General features: G+C 37.7%; 1 protein-coding gene across 15 annotated transcripts in view; it reads left to right on the forward strand.

Moving 5' to 3' along the window:
* The window catches only part of RYR2 (ryanodine receptor 2), a 753432-nt gene that overhangs the window by 631055 nt on the left and 108794 nt on the right, over positions 1 to 13583 (forward strand). For all 15 annotated transcript variants that reach the window (XM_074385363.1, XM_074385370.1, XM_074385367.1 and 12 more), the window contains 4 exons: positions 192 to 284; positions 7765 to 7935; positions 9007 to 9066; positions 13274 to 13408. In XM_074385363.1, coding sequence (XP_074241464.1) covers positions 192 to 284; positions 7765 to 7935; positions 9007 to 9066; positions 13274 to 13408 — 459 coding nt within the window. The remainder of the gene's footprint in view (positions 1 to 191; positions 285 to 7764; positions 7936 to 9006; positions 9067 to 13273; positions 13409 to 13583) is intronic.

The raw sequence follows: 13583 nt of genomic DNA on the forward strand, positions 1-13583 counted from the left end.
CCCAGAATTGTTGCTCCTAGCCAAGTACCCTCATTAGATACTCAAGAAATACTTGTATTCTTTCTTGATAATTCTTACATATCAAATTAATACTTATCTCTATAAAACCTTGTAGGTTCTGTGTAACCTCTAATTATACAGACTTCTTTATGTAAGTGATTTTAACTGAAATTTCCTTTGCAACTTCTCAGAATTTCAAAAGAGAAGAGCAGAACTTCGTCGTACAGAATGAAATCAACAATATGTCTTTCCTTATTACTGATACCAAGTCAAAGATGTCAAAGGTATTACTGTAAACTGTTTCACTGTTCCAGAAAATATCTGAATGTGACTTTCATGAATTGACTTTGTTTTTCAGATGTTCAAAGATCTGTAACTGGAATCTGATGGATTTGGTAATGTTATGAATTGGTTAAAGCACTCAAGCTGTTTCAAGGTTATACGGAATTTGTTTTAATCAGGCATTGTAAGACAGGGAGACAGAAAATAACTGTCATGGAGGAAGACATTTCTACTGACAGATCCCTGGAAACAGGAGGCTTGTCATCCCATTCAGGGCCACCTGGGGAAGGGTCAGGGGCGGTCAGGAGGCAGAGACAGCCAGAAGATGTGGGCGAGAGCTTGTCTTGTGGTTTCCACTGGAAGGAATGGACAAGGCAGGGCAAGCAGTTTTATGATTGGCTGGTTTGAATAATTTTCATTGGCTCCACATCATAGGGCCATCCTTGGTTGTCTGGTGCTCAGCCCCAGAATGATTGGGGCAGTTGGATAGTAGCCCAGAGTATAACAGCCAGATAGGGGACGTGGGGGTCAGTGTGGGTTCTGGATTGGTTGATTTGTGTATGAAAAGCAAGCTCCCCAGACCAGGGAAGCCATTCCCTTCTCTAGGAATTGCCTAACCATGGGAGAGACTGCCCCCAGGATCAACAAATCTCCAAGATGTCCAGCAACAGAATAAAGGCATGCTTCACACACACACACACACACACACACACACACACACACACACACACCCCACCCCACTCACAACATTATCAGTCAGTATATGTTTAACAAGTCAACACCATGTATTCATCAAGTGTGAATATTTGTGTGCTTACATGTACCAAATAAACCTCACAGTAAATTAGCTGGATTATTTAAAAGCCACATGGATGAATTCCAGGTTCTCACACATGAAGTGGGAAGTATCCTTCCAGATTTTTGTTTTCTCTATCACTCATCTTGGGGAGAGGAGGAGCTTCCTTTTAAAATATTTTTAAAGGGCTTTATATATTTAATTACTGCTAAATGAGAAATAAATATATTAGATGTGGTAACACATACAGTATACTGCTAAATGCCCAAAGATCCAAAGATCAGTGATACTCAGGCAGAGGAAATTAGCCTCTACTGACTCAATAAATTCTGGCAACAGAGTGACCTGGAAGGCACACCCACTCCAGTAACCTCCAAAAGTGACTGGATTCTCAGGCCTGCTCTGTGATCTACCAGCAGGGAAGTAGAATAGCATTGTTTGATAGGCCTCGTCTTGTTTAAAGTTTTGAATGCCATGTGTTTGCCGTGACAGCACAGGAACTAGAAGCTAACGCCAGAAGCCTGTGTATTCTTGCACAAATATCATTTTCCCTCTTTTCCATCAGTTGACTCCAGTGATTCTCAAAGATACTCTTAAAATACTGCACGTCGTAGAACCCAGAGTGAGGCATCCGTAACCATTGACTAATAGTAACATTTACTCTTATTTGCAAGAAGGAAAAAGGGAAGTAATGGATCAGAGCCTCTCACTTTTAACATTTCTGACCCACACATTTTCTCAAACTGAAAAATTGTTTTTTTTTTTAACATATGACTTGCAGCATTCAAACAAGACACATAGAAAATAATAGTAATTCTCAGTGCTTTGGCAGGTTGAGGTGGGAGGATTCCTTGAGGCCAAGAGTTCGAGACCAGCCTGGGCAACATAGTAAGACCCTATCTCTACAAAATATATTAAAAAATTAGCCAATTGTGGTGGCACACACCTGTAGTTCTAGTCACTTAGGAGGCTAAGGTGTGATGATTGCTGGAGCCCAGGTGTTTAAGGTTGCAGTGAGCTATGACCATACCACCGTGTGTGTGTGTGTGTTTGTGTGTGTGTGTGTGTGTGTGAGAGAGAGAGAGAGAGAGAGAGAGAGAGAGAGAGAGAGAGAGAAAGGGAAGAGGAGATGAGAGGGAGGAAAAGAAAAGATTAATTTCTAAAAGTTGAAATGTTTAGAAATTACTGATTATAGATAGCTTCCGTATTTTTAACAATTTAAAAACTGTGTTTGTAATTTTGTATCACATAAGTATATAATATACATTTTTCCCTTGAAATAATGTTTCTAGTTCAAACCATGGAGTCAACACATTCATGTTTTATATTGTTTTGCTCAAGAAATCATGATGCCCATGTGTTTCAGCATATGGGTAGATTTGAGGGTAATTATGTTGGCCATAGAATCACAGTAACTATAGTTTTATCAGCATCATTGAGGGCTCTGAGAACCTGGATGGCTGGTGGACAAAGGTGGGATGTCATCAGGTGAACATCGACTTCAAAAGCTGAGCTTCCCAAGCCTAGTGCCTAGTGGTTAACAGGAGGATTGCCACACGTGTTACGTATGAGGCTGAGCGGATGAAGAGCTGTTTCCCCTGTAACATGGAGAGGAGAGAGATGCCCAGTACTTCAGGGACTCTTGCAACACGATCTCAAATCATCTGCCTTAGGCATTAAAGCAGCAGATAGAAACACCCTACAGAGTTCTCAAGGAAAAAGGAACTCATTTGAACAGATTTAGATGAAATGCAAGTACAAACAAGAACCAGAAGACAAATGGTTTCTATCAGTCTTCAGCAAGTCACTCGAGCAAGGAATCATCACTGTTTATATAGAGTGCCAGTTCCAAAACTACTTTTTTTCTTTTTTCTTTTTTCTTTTTTTTTTTTTGAGACAAATTCTCGCCCTGTCACCCAGGCTGGAGTGCAATTGTGCAATCGTGGCTCACTGCAACCTCCGCCTCTTGGGTTCAAGTGATTCTCCTGCCTCAGCCTCCCAAGTAGCTGGGATTACAGGCATGTGCCACGATGCCCAGCTAAATTTTTGTACCTTTAGTAGAGATGGGGTTTCACCATGTTGGCCAGGCTGGTCTTAAACTCCTGACCTTGTGATCCACCCGCCTCAGCCTCCCAAAGTGTTGGGATGATAGGCGTTAGCCACTGCGCATGGCCCAAAACTATTTTCTAAATATAAAACAGATTGAAGCTAGCAGATCAGTCTAGAATATGGTGCTCTGGGAGAGGGGATCTCATTTGGACATAGAACAAAATGTACATAGCTCATGAGGCAGAGAGAGGCCAGTGGATAGAAAATTGACCATGATGCTCTTAGAAAGAAGGTGACCACCTATGTGTGGCAGGGAAAGCCTCGGAGATATGCGTAATGGTGGTGGCGACTGTGGCAAGTGGACCTTAGTTTTCTTTTACTCAGTATGTCAGTTTGTATATAACAAAGCTATATGTATTGTGATGTAAAAGCAATCGCAGTTTTTGCCATTACTTTCAAGGGCAAACACTATGATTACCCTTGCATCAACATAACAGCATGTGAGTGCTTTCTTCAGCGAAGCCTTTCTCTTTCTGCTTTCCCATGTGAAAGAGCCCTTGGTGTCTCTTGGCAGGGCACTTGGCCCATTGTTCCGCAGCCCATCTGTGACTTAGGTATCTGTTCTTCAAGGGCAGGAAACATATAGCATTCAGTTGGTAACTCTAAAGCTTAATACAGTGCTTGGTATATAATAGCTGCCTAATTAATATGGATGAGGTAAATTAAATTTTGACTTTAAAGAAATCAAAATGTGGTCATTAATTTGGGCTTTTAAAAAATGTATCTTATTTTGCTTTGCGTTTACTGACTCATTGTGGCAGTGGTGCAAAATCCACAGTGGCACCGCATTCTGTGGCTAGCGTTGCTGAAGTTTCTAGTAACTTGTTTGAAACTTTCCTAACTTGTTTTATGAAACCTGAGGTTCTTGTCACTTGTTTTAAAAAATATACACTGATAGCATTCATGACACATTCTCTGTGTTTATTTGTGGGTGTGAGAAAAGGTGAGTTTTGCCTGTTGCATTATATAATTGGACTCTATTTTTTTTTTTTTTTTTTTTTTTTTGAGATGGAGTCTAGCTCTGTTGCCAGGTTGGAGGGTAGTGGTGCAATCTCGGCTCACTGCAACCTCCGATTCCCTGGTTCAAGTGAATTTCCTGCCTCAGCCTCCCGAGTAGCTGGGATTATAGGCACATACCACCACACTCACCTAATTTTGTATTTTTGGTAGAGACAGTGTTTCACCATGTTGGCCAGGATGGTCTCGATCTCCTGACCTTGTAGTTCACCTGCCTCGGCCTCCCAAAGTGTTGGGATTACAGGTGTGAGCCACAGCGCCCAGGCATATTTTTTCCTAAGATTTCATTTCCCATTGACATGTAATCATGGGCTTCAGACATTTAAAGCTAGGCTTATTTTTACAATTACTATATCTAAAATACAAAAAAAATAAGTTTTTTTGGTAGACTATTTTATTATAGGAATATTAGAAAGTTTTTTGTAAGTTCCCACAGAAAGATCGTATGATAAATACAAACGATTAAAAATGTGCTTCCCATTATAATGTGGTAAAGGAAAGAGCTTGGCTTTCAGAGGCAGATCAGCCTTGAGCTCTGACTCTGCTACTTCATAATCCCTTCACTCATCTTAAACCTCACTGTTCGTAGCAGCAAAATGCTTGTCATGTTGCTTACCTTGATGGAGGCTTGTAAACATCTGAATAATGTGTGCATTGTGCTTCACAGGTTGTAGGCATGAAAGTTTAACAGATATGAATTGTAACAAAATGATAAAGTTAAAATACAACTGAACATCTAACAATTATGTAGTTAATAAGTATTTAGAAAATGTATGAGAGAGGCTGGGTGCAGTGGCTCACGCCTGCAATCCCAGCACTTTGGGAGGCCAAGGTGGGGGGATCAGGAGATCAGGAGTTCAAGACCAGACTAGCCAACGTGGTGAAACCCCGTCTCTACTAAAAAATACAAAAATTAGCTGGGCCTGGTGGTTCATGCCTGTAATCCCTGCTACTTGGGAGGCTGAGGTAGGAGAATTGCTTGAACCGGGTCCTGGCAGGCGGAGGTTGCTGTGAGCCGAGATCACACCACTGCCCTCCAGCCTGGGCTACAGAGCAAGACTCCATCTCAAAAAAACAAAAATATATGAGAGAAAGAAATTGATAGGATAGTCAGAGATTTCAGAGGTTAAGTGAGGATTTGAATTAGGTATTGAAAAATGAGTCTTTTCTAGAGGGGTCATAAGGAGAGAGGGTGGAGGAGCCTGCTCATGTCCCATTTTATGCAGCAATAGCCCTGTTTTTGCTTAAGTCTAACAGTATCGTTTAAGAATAATCTGTCTGATGTCTTTCTTGCCATTTTCCTGGTCCTCTATTAAATATAAGGCTATTTTCTGTGAAATTCTTACAGTCATATTTGTTTGTTTGTGGGCGTGTGAGAGAGAGACAGGAGGCAGAAGCTGAGGTTCACTGATTGATTGACTGATTGATTGATTGGTTTAAGAACAGGCTCAAGTGATTGATTTAAGAAAGGACTCAGGTTATCCAGCTTCCCTTCTTTAATATGCCCACATATTGGCCATGTTATTACATCTTCATATCTGATCCAAATATTAGGGCACAGATTGAAAATGAAAAAGTGTACAAATTCATTAGCTTTAGCCGTTCTGTTTAAATCATTGAGGCGCTCCTATGAACAAGGCACAGTGCTTGGCTTTGAAGACAGAGAAAGGATCAAACAGGTTTTGCAGCTGCCCCAAAGGAGCTCCATAGTTTGGGGAGGAAATAGGCACTAAATAAACAAACCAAAAACCCAACGTATATGTACAGGAGGGTATTTTATTGCTTATAGATTTAATTTCCTCATATCAACAGTGATACCATCCATAAATGTTCAAATATTTACTAACTTCTCATTCCAGTTACAGATCTTCTGGGGTGGAAAGCAAAATTATGGGTTGCGCATAGGGAGGAATTTGTTTACCTAGTGTAACTCAAAATTGAGCAATTTATTGATGCCTTTAGTGTTGATTTGATTGTTTTTATTATAAGGTCACAAATATTTATGAATATTAAACCAGATATGAGCTCTTTCTGCCTATATGACCATAAAACCAAAATAACTTTACAGGTTAAAATCAATGCAAACTCTAACCCCAATAAATTTAGACTATGAAAACTTGAACACCAATAAAATTTAGACTATCTTGGGGATGTTGCTTTGCTGAAACTAAATTAGCAGTATTTGATAGAAGTACGTTTGCATAATTTGTATCGCTTAATTTTCAGGACAGTGGTTCTTCATTTTGGTAATTATTTTTATCATTTTAGTTATGTTTTTCTTTGAACAAAGAGCTCATTTTAAATGACTGATCCATTTTGTTAACGAATTAATCAATTTAACAGTACAAATAGTTATTCATCATGTTTTTCCTAATAAACTTACTGAGAATAATCTCTTACAAGTTGGTACATATAAAAATGGGATTCATGCAATAAGCACATCTTTTTGGAACGGAAGTATAATTCTTACTGCTATGGTTCAGAAAATTATAGGTTTAATGTAACACATCAATATATAGTATAATTCTTACATAATTATATGTCATATAATGTAATATATAAGCTATCATTGCTATATGGTGACTCATTTGTTTCACTACTTTTTACAGTCCTAAGAATGTCTTTCAACCTCATGCTGTGATATATTTTACCTTCTGTTAAGTAAAACAGATCATTTGTATATTAAATTCTATTTTTTTCTCAATAGCCTAAGACTATTACAATATGTCATTATCATGAAACTATGATCCAAGTTTGAATTACTGCTACAAAATATTCAACATGCACAGATAAGTGGATTTGGGACAATTATTTTAATTTTGACATTAGAACATGCCCTCTTGATAGAAAGAATACTCATTACCCAGTGAAAATTAGACTCTGTCATTTAAGGTGACCCTGTATTGCTAGCATAGGCTCAAAAACATTGCAAGACAGCCCTTGAATAACAAGGCAGTATTCATTTGCAGACTGGTTATCCAGATAGCCATGAATATTTATGAAGCACCGATTATAAACAGAAAAGTATATTACTTCTGTTTCTACTAGAGAGGGACTGAGGCTCTAGGGAGACAAGTTTGCAGACTGTATAAAAGGAAAATGCGTTTTATAATTGTTCTAGGTATACTATTACACACACACAAACATCATATATATGTATATATATTTCAAAGCAAGCATTTGTCAAAACAAATAAGCCCTTTCTTCGTACAGTTCTTTTTAAGCATTGATAATTAGAAAAACACACAATATCTGAAATTACTATAGCATTTTTCATCTATCTGCTTCCCTCAAATTACAATTTTCATTTTTCTTCTAAAAATTACATGGGAATGCATAGCAGTGAATCATAATGACCTAGGAATCTGAGGGTAGGACTTAAAATTAGCCAAAGATGCTAAGAAGGGAAGAGAAAAATTATCCTCAAAACAGGATTTTCAAAACTAGGGAGCAGCAGCAAAGGAGGAAGATGAAGTGACAGTCATATTAGAGAAGAGTCAACATGATTCTACATGTGAAAAAAGCGGACTCGGATCCCAGAACTTCTCTTTGTCCCACAGGCAGCTGTTTCTGATCAGGAAAGGAAGAAAATGAAGCGCAAAGGCGATCGGTATTCCATGCAGACCTCTCTGATTGTAGCAGCTCTGAAGCGGTTACTGCCCATTGGGTTGAACATCTGTGCCCCTGGGGACCAGGAGCTCATTGCTCTGGCCAAAAATCGATTTAGCCTGGTAAGTCTCCTTTTCATCCCAGCAGTAATGATTATCTGACCTCCAGACTCTCGATGTTTGAGTCCTTCGTCTCACTGCCCTATGTCAATATTTCGTTTTCATCACGTGTTTTGTTGAGCAGTTTTTCTGCACAGGCCTCAAGACTCAAATATAAAGATTTTTTTTTTGAGGCTGTTTTTATTCCTTAGTTATATTAATCAGCTCTGGGGCACATTCAAGAACCAAACAAAAGAACACAAATCAATCTCTGGTAGTGAAAAAGTAAATGGATTTTATATAAACTTCTATATAAAGTTTGGGATGAGAAGTATATTCAAATTTATGAAGGGTGATTTTTCAATGTAAGAAGCCTAATGTGCCACCTATGGGTAGATAAGGTGTTGACTTTTAAATCAGCTGCTCTTTTCCTCTGCAAGATTTAAGTTCGCAAGATCTTACAATGTCCTGTAAGTTTCTCTTCTTCATAGCTATGCAAATGAGGATGCAATATTTTCCACATTGGAATTTCTATTTGATATTTATGTAAATTGGAGGACATATTCTCCATTTCACGTTGAATCACTGAAGCTCCTCACTGTACATGCAAAGTCTGACATTCTAAAATGAGAGAATTGAGGGGAAGCTGTGGGAGGGGGCTGCATTATGCAGCTCTCTGGGCAGTTGTCAAGAGCTGGAATGGTAGCTGGATTTCCCTTGCTCTTGCTAGATTGTAGAGGATGTTACTGAGAGATAAAATGACTTTGTGGAGATTTGGGAGAATACTGGAGATCTACTTCTATTTCAGCCCAAGAAAACATGCTATGTGCCCTCTTCTTGTTATGAATTGATAACTTGATTTCATTGAATTTTAATGTCCTTATTGTGGAGGTAAAGCAAGCCATTGCCTTGTTTCAGGCTACAGTCGTATCAAGAAATTGTTTAAATGAGAATGCCCCAAATTTGTGGCATGTAATTTTATAAAGATGTCTCTCAGATGTACACTATTTCAAAAGAGGTTTGGATTGTTTCTATTGACTTGTGACAGTTGATGCAATTTAAGACTCCCTTTAGGTAACATATGTTTCTTGACAGAAAGATACTGAGGATGAAGTACGAGATATAATCCGCAGCAATATTCATTTACAAGGCAAGGTAAGCCAAATTTTATTCTTCAGGCACCGTTACTATCTATACATTAGTTAATCTCTCTTTACAACAGTACTACAAGTAATGTTACTTTAAACATTAAGGTAATTGACATATTTTAATTAGTCATTATCCTATTTACAAAGCCTTTTGGATTAAAAATTCTAAAGATAATAAATGTTATATTTTTAAAGAAAATTACCAGAGATTGTCCAATTTTGGGAAAAAAATCACCGGTTGAAATACAGGTTGAATGTATTCTTTTTATAGATGAGTTTTAGGGTCTTTTGGACATGAATACAGGTGTCTATAAGAAAATGTTGGCTGGGCACAGTGGCTCATACCTGTAATCTCAACACTTTGGGAGGCCAAGGCAGTCAGATCACTTGAGCCCAGGAGTCTGAGATCAGCCTGGGCAACATGGCAAAACCCGGTCTCTACAAAAAATACAAAAATTAGCTGGATGGTGGTGCACACCTGTAGTCCCAGATACTTGGAAGGCTGAGGTGTGAGGATGGCTTGAACCTGGGAGGCAGAGGTTGCAGTGAGCCAAGATCATGCCACTGCACTCCAGTGTAGGTGGCAAAGGGAAGCCCTGTCTCAAAAAACAAAAAAATTACATTGAGTGATCAATAATTAAATATATATGTATATTTTATTAAAGGTATATAATATATAATATTAAATATATAATACACATTAAATATATAATATTTATATATTAAATATATATTTAATATATGAATATATAATGTATAACATATGTATATATAATATACATATAAATATATATGTGTATATTATATAAATATGTGTATATATTTACAAATATAAATATGTGTATATATTTACAAATATAAATATATGTGTGTGTGTGTGTGTGTGTGTGTGTGTGTGAATATATGTAAGAGTCATTAGTCTATAGGTGAATTGGGCCTTTCTTGCATTGTTATATTGAAATACCTGAGACTGGGTAATTTATGAAGAAAAGAGATTTAATTGATTCATGGTTCTACAGGCTGAACAAGAAGCATGACACAGGCATCTGCATTTGGGGAGGCTCCAGGAAGCTTACAATCATGGCAGATGGTGAAGGGGAGGCAGGCATCTCACAGGGCGGGAGCAGGAACAAGAGCAGTGAGGAGGGAGGCGCCCCACACTTGAACAACCAGAGCTCGGGAGGATCTCGAGGGCAGCACCAAGACGATGGTGCTAAACCACTCGTGAACGATGTGTCCCGTGATCCACTCAGCTCCCACCAGGTGCCACCTCCAACACTGGGGAGTACATTTCAACATACAATTTGGGCTGGGACGCAGATCCAAACTGTATCAATAGGCTACATTGAGGTTTGCAGCAATAGGAATGAATGAGTTTACCTAAGGAGAAGAGTATACATTTAGAATAAAAACATGGTTGGAAATCCATATAATACCTACCTTTTAATGGTGGGTGAAGGATTGTTAGAAGTAGTTTTGGCAATTTAGTGACCATTTACTATTATTTGGGAATTTTTTTAAACCAGTGAAGAAATTATATATTTCTGTGATGCAGTTTAAAAAGTCAAGCTAGTAGTCTGATTCTCCCTGTTGGATTCTATTCTGGTGTCCCTTATGAGGATTTTTTTTCTAAATATGAAAATTTATTTTTAAAACTAATTTAATTATGAAAATTTTAAGTTATGAAATCTGACGTCCCTTCTGAGGAGTTTTTTAAATTGCAATTGTCAAAAAGTAGCAACAACAATATAATATATGTCCTTCTTGGCATTAAAATGTCTCTTTCTAAATATCTAAACCATGTTCTTTTTAAATTTGTACTTTAACATAAAGGTGTGACATGCCTTTGCCATATTCACAATGCACAAATATTTATTTAGAGCAAATTTCATGTAAAATTTGATGTGTACTCAATTGTTTACTGACAATTCCTTTAGAGTAAGAGATTAATTACTATTAGAGTCTGATCTCTTTTCAGTAGCAAAAATAATTTGAATATTTTTAAAACAGTTTATAAAGCCTCTATTGGAACTTCAAAAAAAGAGTTTACACTACAAACATTTTTGCCCTTTACAGAGAGACTCTAAATGTTTTTACATACATGGATATTTGAGAAGGTCAAATACCCCATCAAAAGATGATGGAGATCCCAAGAGGACCCTAGACCACACTTGGAGCACAATTATCTAGTTCAACAATTACTGAGTTACAAACAGGGATTGCTCGGTACCTCTTAAGAAGGAGTCTGTGCCAATCTTAAGAAATGGTTAAAAAGCTGGTTATGATTATAAACAGAAAGAGGTTTGTCCAATATGTTCTAAAGGTCACTTGTAAGAATACTTTGGACAGCTTAGATGATATAGTAGGGAGAGAGGAAGAAAGAAGAGAGCAAAAAATGCAACATTGATGGTCAATATTTTACCTCCAAATGAGTAAGACCTGAAAATAAAGAGGTAATAAATATATATTCATCTTGTCATTTTATTCTAAACTTTCTTACACTAGGGGTTAGGCAGGGATATGAAGGAGATACACAGTTTCAAAAAATGATTTTTTATATTCCTAACTTCTTGAAGACATTGTCTTGAAATTGTAGGGCTAGTCATCCTGAGGCCAGAGGAATAATTTTATGTTAGAATAAAGATTCTACTTCATTAATTATGTTTATGTATTAAATAGAACTAAGAGTACAGAATAAAACCTGTAAGTATCAAACATAGTCCTTAGACTTAAAAAGTGCATAGATGAAAACAGTTTACGTTATCAAAAGATAAGTGGTCTTTACAAGTCATTTATATACAAAGCTCTGTCTAGCGATGTCTGCCTGTAGATGAAAGTTATTTTTGACTTGTTGAGCTGTGCACTGTCAGCCTGGGACCTGTGAAGTTTCAGATGTTATATTTATTTCTGCTTCGTAACATTCAGTCTCCCATTCCCAGTGGAGATTCTAAAGTAGAAGAGAAAGACAAGGGGATTGCTTTGTCCATGTTTTGTTTGTTCTTTTGTCTGTTTGTTTCAGATTGAGTCTCAGTCTGTCGCTAGGCTGGAGTGCAGTGGCATCATCTCGGCTCACTGCAACCTTCACCTCCCGGGTTCAAGTGATTCTCCTGTCTCAGCCTCCCAAGTAGCTAGGATTACAGGCATGCGCCACCACAGCCAACTAATTTTTTGTATTTTTAGTAGAGACGAGGTTTCACCATGTTGGCCAGGCTGCTCTCATACTCCTGACTTCAAGTGATCCACCCACCTTGGCCTCCCAAAGTGCTGAGATTACAGGCGTGAGCCACTGTGCCTGTCTGCCTTTGTCACGCCTGTAATCCCAGCACTTTGGTAGGCCGAGGCAGGTGGATCACATCTGGTGATCATCAAATTTCACCAAGGAAATTTGATGGTACTGAAAACTAAGATGTGTAGACTCCTTTATGATGAGTATGATTTTAACAACTTCTATTGATTTATATAATTTAATATCTTTGTCTCAGTGATATTAAGCTCTGCTGTAGAGTCCAAATATTTATAGGTAAATGCTATCCTATATCCTTGCCCGTAAAAATAAACATAGACATATTTTTACAGTTAGAAAGTGAATGGAGAAAAGAAAGAACAAAGGTGGCCTTACCTATTTTGTCTTCCAATTTCTAACTCATCCTTAAGTCCTAGTTACAACGTCAAGTGTTTAGGGAAATCTTCCCAGCCACCAAAAAGTAGGATGCATCTCATGGTACTTTGCATTTCATTTTAGTAGCCCTTATCTCCATTATAAATGTTTAGTGTCTGTCTTCTCTAGTAGATGATACATTTCATGATGACAAAGACTTCGTCTTTCTCTCTTAGTAGCTTTAATTTTTAATAATTGTATACAGTTAAGGTATCCAACAGGATGTTTCAATATACACATAGATAATGAAATGGTTAGTATAGTCAAACAAATTAGCACATCCATCTCCTCGTATAATTACCTTTTGTGTGCGTGTGCTAAGAGCTCCTGAAATCTACTCACTCTCAGCACATTTCTGGTATGAATTGCAATATTATTAACTGTAATCCCCATGCAATACATTAGATCTTCAGACTTATTCATCCTACATAACTGCGGCTGCGTGCAGCGTTTTAACTAGTAAGCACTGTAAACCCCAATAAATAATGGTGGATTGACTCTTCCCATCTTTCGATTGTAACCTCTTACTGGATTTGCCTTTTCGTTTTTTCTGCAGTTGGAGGATCCTGCTATTCGATGGCAAATGGCTCTTTACAAAGACTTGCCAAACAGGACTGATGATACCTCAGATCCAGAGAAGACAGTCGAAAGAGTATTGGATATAGCAAATGTGCTTTTTCATCTTGAACAGGTCAGGCTTTGTATCAATTCAGTATTTGCCTTCGCCACATACAAATATCTTAAAAAGTGAATGTGTGTTAATTTGTTAACTGTGACCTAAAAAAATATATGTTCAGCATATTCATTCTAAAGATTTAAGCGTCAGCTGTGCTTAGTATTTAATAAAGACAATTTCTAAGCTTATA

This window comes from Saimiri boliviensis, chromosome 14 (assembly GCF_048565385.1).
Source record: "Saimiri boliviensis isolate mSaiBol1 chromosome 14, mSaiBol1.pri, whole genome shotgun sequence".
Taxonomy (NCBI): Eukaryota; Metazoa; Chordata; class Mammalia; order Primates; family Cebidae; genus Saimiri; species Saimiri boliviensis.